The sequence below is a fragment of the Tigriopus californicus genome, chromosome 8 (assembly GCF_007210705.1).
Source record: "Tigriopus californicus strain San Diego chromosome 8, Tcal_SD_v2.1, whole genome shotgun sequence".
In the NCBI taxonomy this organism is placed as follows: Eukaryota; Metazoa; Arthropoda; class Copepoda; order Harpacticoida; family Harpacticidae; genus Tigriopus; species Tigriopus californicus.
The window spans coordinates 3,187,252-3,196,595 of record NC_081447.1 but is presented as its reverse complement, the minus strand read 5'-3'; the positions used below and the strand labels follow the sequence as shown (position 1 = coordinate 3,196,595).

General features: G+C 37.8%; 2 protein-coding genes across 3 annotated transcripts in view; both read right to left on the bottom strand.

Annotated features, from left to right (window-relative positions):
- LOC131885811 (F-box/LRR-repeat protein 4-like) overlaps positions 1-3,010 on the bottom strand; it is a gene marked incomplete at its 3' end in the record, with an annotated part of 3,111 nt that extends 101 nt beyond the window's left edge. Inside the window, 7 exon segments of the mRNA XM_059233987.1 lie at positions 133-362; positions 437-842; positions 934-1,099; positions 1,195-1,562; positions 1,620-1,819; positions 1,919-2,015; positions 2,824-3,010. Of these exon segments, the coding sequence (XP_059089970.1) occupies positions 133-362; positions 437-842; positions 934-1,099; positions 1,195-1,562; positions 1,620-1,819; positions 1,919-2,015; positions 2,824-2,976 (1,620 nt within the window).
- A 1,948-nt stretch (positions 3,011-4,958) lies between these two features.
- LOC131885812 (probable tubulin polyglutamylase ttll-15) lies at positions 4,959-8,987 on the bottom strand. Of its 2 annotated transcripts, XM_059233989.1 has the most exons (4): positions 8,723-8,987; positions 8,052-8,659; positions 7,688-7,976; positions 4,959-5,483 (listed from the first exon to the last, which is right to left on the bottom strand). In XM_059233989.1, exons 1-4 carry the CDS (start codon positions 8,850-8,852, stop codon positions 5,116-5,118), a joined length of 1,395 nt encoding a protein of 464 aa, XP_059089972.1. In that variant the 5' UTR covers positions 8,853-8,987; the 3' UTR covers positions 4,959-5,115. The 2 variants fall into 2 exon arrangements, with proteins under 2 accessions (XP_059089972.1, XP_059089971.1); XM_059233988.1 differs by having other exon boundaries at positions 8,052-8,987.
- Positions 8,988-9,344: the final 357 nt, after the last annotated feature.

Here is a 9,344-nt window from a genome sequence, read left to right as displayed (position 1 = left end):
AATCTTGAGCAAAAACTGACGTCCACGATCTTCAAATTTGGGCTTTGTCGAAATATTTTCTGTAATTGGAAAACAATTATTATTTTTTTGCGTGGAACTCTGTCTTACTTTAATCAGCTTATTTACATGTACCTTTAGCGTCTCGGGCGTCAAGGACCTGTTCCCGACCAAATCAAGTTGTTCCAATTTGGCACAATGATCCGCGAACACAGACAGATCTGAATCTTCAATGTTTCGATTGGCGCTCAAGAACAACTTTTTGAGATTGTTCATCTGCTTTAGAATATCACCCAAACCATCAGATAATACCCATCCAATATCCAGTTCCTCTAGTTCTGTTAATCGGAGTAACCCATGGGGCTCTAAAACGATGAAATTTAGAAGAAGAAAAAATAAACGTCCAAATCTTGTACATATCGATTAGGAGCTGCATTACGGTGTAATGATGGAACTCTCCACGCTTGAAGAGTTTTCAATCCAATTGGACACAGAGTCAAGATCTGACTCAGGTCCAACTTGAGGCAGTTGGAAATATCAAGGTGTTCCAATTTACAAGCATGATCCAACACATGGACCATGGTTGCCATGGTTACTGGCAATCCAGAGATGTTCAAGGCATTCATATTGGCAAATCTGCCTTGTGTCGATCCAAAGTGAAGCATGTCATTAATGTCTTCAGTGGAATTTGGGCTCTTGTTGATGTCAAGAATCCTGGATCCACTTACACTCAGTTCCACTAATAGGGTAGTTTGCAAAATGAGCTTGAGAGTATTTAATAGGATCACACTATTGTTCAGTCTTAAATGGGTCAGAGTGCTAAGGGTTTTCTTTTCACTCAAGTCCTGCAATTCGAAATTGAAGGTTGGGTTGAAATAAAGCAATATGTGAAAAAATATAAGTCTATCACTTATCGAGCTCAAAAGGTGAACTTACCATGAAAAAATGATCCAATTCGTTTGTATAATTTTGACCCATATACAGTCCGCACCAAGAGAGATCCAATTTTGTAAAGCCATTACAACATAAATTAGGCAAACTTCGAATGGAAATAGCCTTGAACCCCATCCAAAATCTGGACAAATCTAAGGTTTTCAAAAGCCTGAAGAAGTTTTAGAATTTTATCAAACGAGTCAATGCAATGGAATACTCAAACAGCATATCGGAACCGTGTTGGTTTGTTGCTCCTTTTTGTACCTGGATTCTTGTATCATCGCTTTGATTTGTTTGGACACCCTGAATAACGATATGATATCCGGTATATCGATATATTTGCTGACGTGCATAAAAACGTCAATGGGCACCCTCTCCAAGAAGTTCAAATGATCCTTGTAGTTCTTGGAACAAGTTTTGGAGGTTGCCTCATTATTAGAGCTTGACGTCATGTGTAGAACCGAATGAAGGCTGTTTTCGAAGGCTCCATAAGTTAGAGCGACAGCAGAGAGCTCTGTATAATACCAATGTTCAGTTTGATCCAATTCCAACCGGATATGTTGAATGGGAAAGCGAACGGGTCGCAGAATGCATTTTTGAATGCTGGGATTCATTTTAAACTTTTTTGGTTTCTGAAAAATGAACAGTTTCAATAGGTCTAAAAAACTGAGACTAAATAACTCATTCACCTTGTAAGGCCCCTTCCATAAACGGTGCCAATCGTTATTGTGGTAAACCCAGATGCCAATAACAGATCCGGGGTTCAGGTTTTCGTAAATGGAAACTTGTTTTGCGTATCCCAATTTCGGGAATTGAATGTCCACAAAATCCACCGTTTGAGGTTTCGTGCATGGCTTGTACAGGTTCCGAAAAACTTTTCCCGACGGGGCTTCAACAAAAAATGTCTATGTCTTTATTTCTTTAGATAATCACATATGATATTCTGTTAGTCCATCAGCATAAATCAATGAAATGAGCAAGGCCTTACCTTCTTTCCACAAAAGCCCATATTCCCTTGTCGCGAATGCTCGTGTACTATCCCCATAATATGAGTACTGGTGAGGCTCTCCCAACAAATTATTAGCCTAAAAGTGGATCGAATCCTTATATTACTTCATTGTTTTATAAACAACACTTTGAAATACCTATCGAATAGTGTTAAACAAAAGTTTTGATATATAATACCAGAACGAAACTGAATTGAACATCGACACATTGCCGCAGAGCATTAATCGTTCCTCAAGAAAAGGAACGAATTACAGTTACAGTTACTTTGGTCAAAATTAGTAATTCGTTACACAAACGTTACTTGGAAAAAAATGTAATGGCGTTACTCGTTACAATTACTTTTACTCAAATTTTAGATTACCAAATGTTATATGGTTTTTGTCCCATCAAAACCATTCTTCTCTAAAGAAATTATGTTTTTTAACTCAAGGAGTCCTAATGCGTAACATTTGAAGAGTTTGTGACAACACTTTTAATTGATGATCCTTGGTAATCAATATTGGCATAATTGTTCAAAACGTATTGCAGTATAATGCTTTGAGGAGTCAAGACTGGGAACCTGGATGGGATAATGATTGTTAAAGGTTTGAAACAATGTCGCAAGAGTCGAGATGGAAAACTAGTATTAGACATTGTGAAGAGCAAGCGCAATTTTCAAATCTGTCTTTCTTTGATCGTAATATGCTAGATGAAATTAGCAATAAATGGCAATTTTTGTTGGGCTTTAAGGTTCCTCAGCTTGAAGATGAAAAAGGAATTAGTAACGAGTAATTCTTTTAGTTTTTGGGTCGTTACAATTACAGTTCCTTTTTCGAAAAAAAGGAACGAACTATTGTAATTTCGTTACTTGTATTTTCGTTACTAATGCCCTGCACATTGGCTTACCTTATAGGAAGTATATTGGGATCCATATGAGCCATATTGTGAGCTGAAGCTCAGAATTTGCGATCCAAAATGGGTTTCCTCGTGTAAAATTGAGTCTACCACCACCCGAGTGGCATTCATTTTAACTTTGTGTTGACAATCCCCGTGGTTCATACTTCGAGGAGACCTTAGCTTTCTTCTAATCAATATGTAGTACGAAGTGTGTCGAACATATGAGCACAAAAGCCAGTGGTTTCTCCAATGATACGATCTTGTGGGCCAAGAGCACCTTTGAGTATACCTCTCTCTCTCCTCCTTGATAGAACGATGAAAATATCAAAAGCTGGCCTTGATTGCCAGGTCAGAAGGTATTTACTCGGTAAACCCAGGTCTTGGACATAGCCATAATGCCTGAATTATCTGCTTTCTTTTTTCATTGAGACAGCTTTTTTTGCTTTGCAGGTCAAACATGTGCAACTCAGTCTTGCCGTATATCTATTACAATGTAAAATGCGAAGAAAAATGACCTGTAACTTAATTACTTTTAGAAAATGTCAGCCAGGACCATTGAAAAAATGAGCAATAAGCTGCTACAATTTGAGGCATTTGTCGAGACATTTCCATTTAGTCAGTGAGCAATCTAATCGTTGTTTTCATTAATTTAAAATGCTTCCTGTACACAGCTTTCTGGTGAATATCTGAAAACACATTGCTTACTGCATTTATTAAAAAATCTTCATTGACCGTCTTTCCTTTTTTGAGATTTCATTTAAGAGCAAGGATATGTCTAAATGCCGTCTTAATCGATGGATCAGTCGACCAAATACCAATCCAGCTAGTCAAATCTTTTCTACAGGATTACCTGTCAATGGCTTGGTTAAGATTATGGTTACAACAAAGGTGATTTGCCTACGATTATTGTCAATTGGTCACAAAAACTGTCTTTGCCAAGGGTCATGCGAAAAAAAGGTTTGAAGAAAATCACCATGCCACTAGCCGTCACTGGGTTCTTTTTACTTGTGAATCATTAAATGTAATTTTCTCCTTTCGTCGTTTCGACGATGACAGGGCCTAAGGCCTTGAGTGCAACAAAGCGAAGAAACGTCAGTTCCTTTTTTGTGATTGGAGAGACGAGACGCAGAAACACCCAGTTTTTCATTATGGTTGAACTGGTCTGGACCCAAATTGCCCAGGTTTATGGTGATTTGCGGTTGATGATCTTCCATTGAGATGATCAGTCTATCCACAGAGAAAAGGTCTATCATTAGCGATTCAATGAAAAATGAGGCGAACTGATACCTGATTCATTGCTCACCAGACCCTGGAGAGGGATGTATTAATCAGAAACAGTAGTAATGATAATTGTGTCATGCTCTATTTTTACAAACTTCAATAATTTAATGTATATTTTGATCAAACGACGCAGACGGAACGCTAAAACGAAACTGGCGCAACCTCTCATATTAGAGTATCTCTCATATAGTATCTTGTTTTGAATTCGGAAAACTACTTATCAATCTCTTTTTTACTTGACTTAAAGCAAACTCAAGATTTCATAATGTGACCCAGTGTTAATATCATATCAATATTGTTTAAAGAAACAAGCATTATTCAAATGAAAAAAATATGCCCAAGCCACAAAGGAATATTCCAATAGAAAAGAGGCGTGTCTGCAGCTTATTATATATTGCCTTTTTCATCACTAAACAAACTCATTGTTTTTATGCGCCTGATCTTCTTCATATCCTAATTGCAAAAAACATATATAATTGTGCCGGCATTGATTTTGACCCAAGTAATGGTTGTAAGGATACCGTGGCATTATTCAGTGAGATAGTATCAGGCAGATTTTTTTTATTGACAACAATTGATATTCTAAATCGAACACATTTCTTTAGGAATGAACGATCCTCTGACATCCAAGCTCTGGAATAAGATATTTGGCAATTTTAAGCCTATTGTTCTTTGAAGAATTGAGCTCTAATCTTTCCAGGCTAATTTTTGGGGGAATATAGCATAGTAACTACACTAACACTAGTTAGTGTGCTGAGAGAAACCTGAACCAAACGATCTTTGAAATGAAATCATAGCACTATGAGCACTTTTTTTATTCATCACATTTTGACCAACAATCAATTGACAAAGTGACAAATCCGTGAATAAAAAATTTGGTCTTCAGTGGACCATTTCAAGCACTTCTTGATAACATTGAGAACTACGTGGTACAAATATGTATGTTCCCAAAGCAAAAAAGACGTCACAGGTATTCTATTAACTTGTACATTCTACTACTAATCTAAGATCATCAGTAATTCATGCACAAAAGGCCTTGTCCAATTGGCATTTGCCCTTGAACCAATCACGGAGAAAAAGGTCCTCAGAGCTCAAATGAGGATGGCTTCCTTGAAGATGTTCCGTGGAAGAATTGGCCTTCACAGGTAATGGAAACAATCTTTCGTATTCGCCCATATTTTGATTTTCTATCATAACAGTCGAGAGGAAATCGAAATGAATCGCTTCCATACAGGGAAAGCTAAGTTTGCATTGAGGGTGGGAATGGCAAGATTCGAGGCATTGATTCGTCTCTTCTGGATTGACGGTCACATCGATGGGCATCACAAAATCTCGCTCTCTTTTCGAATGATCCGGTCCAATCGGCACCATGTCCAGAATTCGTAATGCTAGAAAGGTTTAGATAAGAATTTCCGAATGATCATAATTTTCATCTTATATTTGGAATACGGTCATAAGAATGCACAAAGATTTCCAACTTCCTGATCGTATTCTGAGGAAATACACCTGATCGGGCTTTTTGTTGGGCAATTATGTAAGGTATAACATTAGTAATCTGGCGTATGTGTTTTCGACATCCTATCATGGTTGAATGTGAAGTTTTAGGCAAATGAAAATGTGAGAGACCTCGAATCCAAAATGGGCCATCCCAATATATATTGAAAAACCCTGTCAAATAATAATTCAATGAGATTCAAATGCGCAATAAAGATTTTTTTTTTTTTAATTTGGCATGGTTTCTGCTTTTTCAGGTAAAGCATTGTAACACTTTTTCTCCATATCCGCTTCTTATTGTTATTGGGGTTCACTCTCAGAGAAGGCTCTTGTTGCCACTTTTTGGATAAAATGCTTAACGTTTGGATTTGCATATCTTGCATCCATGGAGCTCCACATTACCTCTCTTATAGTAGCAAATTGAAGAAATAACCATATCTACTGCCTGGTTTGAATTGACGATAGTTGTAAATCGGAAGGAGAACTTTTTAGTCGCACTTCAAAATTTTTGTTCGTATATCTTCCATACGTCGTTTGTGTCAAAAAGTAACAAAAGGTTAATATCATTCGCTGAACCTTAACTTGGTCAAGTAGCACGTATGACAAAAATACCTACATGACAACTGTCAGCAATGAAAAGATAAACCTGACCCCATGTCTTGGTTCAACATTGAAAAACAAAATCTTTTGCTTTTGAGGGCAAAAATACCAAGCAGAAATTCTGAAACATGATCCCATTTTACTGTATAATGTAAAAACATTTTCTTTATAAAGAAATTGTTCAATGAGTCTCACAAGCAAGCATCATGATTGGAGGCGTCCAAACTATGCTTTTAAAAAACTCGCTTTATGCACTAAATGTGGATAAATGTGGGGCTAATTTGCAAATTTGCAAAAAGTAAGCTTGGAAATACGTATACTATGTGGAGGAATGGGAAAAACTGTAAATTGATAGCCCCGGGGCAGTAAAAAAAATTTTGAAAACAACAAAAGAGGCAAATGACACGTTAACGGAACAATGCACAATCCATTCGCTCAAACAAAACCAGATTCCATCATCATTTGATCACGTTTGTGAGCTTCAATTAAGGTTATTTGTAAGTTATAAGGAGTGAACAATTGCCTCGACAATCAACGTAACAAATTGGCAATGGCTCCTTGGTCACAAGGCCACTGACTTTTTATGACATTTTGGCAGTTTTAGTGGTGGATGCTTGGGTCGATTGGAGGGGTGAGCTTTGACAAGCAAGCGAAGTCAGCCAACATGGTGTCCATTTTTTCCACTTGGCAATGGCATTGTCCAGTATCAGATAGATTCTTTGTTTACGTAAGGGTGAATTAGACATCTAAATCTTTGTAAGGAAGAACTTGGTACTTATCTCTGGCACCAACTGCAACACCATATCACCTCCTTTAAAACGTCAACATCCTACGGCGGGATTTGAACCCGCGTCATCGGTGAAGAATGTTTTATCTTGTTTGCACTACTTTATAGAGCTGTAGGCAATCTTGGGAGCATCTCAACAGATTTCTTGCGAATATTTTGAGACCACAGAGTCTTTGTGAACACTCAACCATCTTGGATTACTTATGAACTAGAATATCCAATTGACCACGGATTTTTTGTGAACACGCAATATCTACGAAACGTATGAACTAAGGAACAATTTATTCCTAATTTGCTTTTTTAATGACTTCCAAAAACATTAACTAGAACATTCATTTTTTTTAGTATTAATTAACATCAAATAGAAAATCAAGTTTCTATTTGTTTGACAAGTTCGCAAAAAGTACAAGACTCCCCTTTTTAGAGCAATGACATACACCTAAGGACAATTATTTTCATCCCCGGTCGAAGCCAAAATATGCATAAAAATATGTAAAAAGAACATGAAATACGTCTTCAATGCTGCTAAACCTATTTTACAACTTAAAAAGGATAAAGCATATTTTGGCCGTCTCTAACTGTAATAAACAAATCTTAAAATTTGATACAACTTCACGAAAATAGTTGATCAGCAGGTAACAATCAATGGTTGTTAATTTAATCCCCATCAAGCTGATTCGTCAAACTTTCGATTCATGATTCATTGCTTACCATTGAAGAAAACCCGATTCATTCTCGCAATGTTCCGAGAATCAACGCAACCAAAATATGGCGATCCATTAACTTCGATCAGATGCGGATCTCCTCTTGAATCCAGCAGGAAATCCCAACGCATGAGTTGAAAAAATGTGCTCGATCCAGATTTCGGAAAGTCTCTGAGACCCTCACGCATTCTTGGAAGGTTCTCCATCAAAAGTTCAACAATGATATCCTTCACTTTTTGGAACTTGGCTTCTGCATCGATCCCAAGGGAGTTCATATGCGATTTCAACGCAACAATCTGGGGAAACTTTGCCTTCGTCAATGTCTTTAGAGGTCCCGAAATTTCCACATTCGTGATGTAATGGTCGCTTACCACGTAGGAATCGGTAGAGTAAGACCAGGGATTGGATTCGAATTCCAAGTACTTGACTTGTGACATCCGGACCAACCATCTTTTGTTGATGTAAACTCTCAAAGGATTGACTGACGTGATCAGAACGTAGGCTGTCAAGTCAAATTTTCGACCATCTAGCAACAACAAGTCCTCCACCAATTCCTGGACCAAGATCTCGTTGTCGTCCCAAACGGAAGTTCCATTGGGATTGTACAAGCTGACTCCGCCATGGAATGAGCTCTTCCTTAGGAACTTCTTCTTAGGGTTGTCTTGTAGATAGATATTCATTGCTTGCTCATCACGAGGTAATAGAAACCCTTTGGGCACAAAAGGATATCCTCTGGTGGACAGGATGGCTTTTTTCACGATTCCATCGGATCCAGGAATTTTGTTCAATCTCTGATCAAAGTGTATGTTCCGAAGTTGACTTTTGATTTCGTTCCACTTGCAATGGTAAGACCATATCAAGTCAGCCTTGTCCATTTGGGTTTCTATACGAAGTCCTAAGAACTTGGCCATTGTCAGAGGGACTGAGAGCTCGTTGATGGGACCACAGAAATGGATGGATCTGGAGGTCCACGGAATGCCTGTAACGAATTTCAAGAGTTGCTTGTCGGAATTCAGGAGCGTGCTACCAAAATCAGACTCACCCATGTTGTAAAGTTGATGAAATACTTGATGGTAAATTGCGTAGAGAACCACGTTTCCGAACAAAGATATCAGGAAGACCACTTTGATCATCACTGATCTCCCAGATTGGTTCCGGAGTAACGTCTTCATAGTTCCAAGCTCCACAGGGGAATGAATTCAGTCGGTGAAAACAGCACTAGATGACAATTACGCGCTCGCTAGACGATGAACTTTGTTGCTTGGTGCTCATGTAACATTTGTACTTTGTGTGTGAGTAAATCACATCACATCTATCAAACAAACATTACTCGATCCTCGGTGAATAAAGTTGTAATTTTCAAGACTGGTTCCATTCCAAATCAAAATTACCCCCGGTAATAGGTAGGGGGAAAATTGTAGTAAATAGTTGTGATGAAACGCAACAGACCGAAGTTTTGGCCTCGTGAAATTGTTGAATAGAAGTAAATGGCTCGTTTGTACACGATCTGAAATGTCGAATTAGTGATGCTCTTGGAGCGATATTATTTTTCTATTATCTCAAAATGGCTCCAAATAACATCTATTCTCCTCTCAAAAGTGCAAAATATTGCTTTATTTTTTCATATGGAGGCATCAAAACCTCATATTTATCAATTTCTAGTT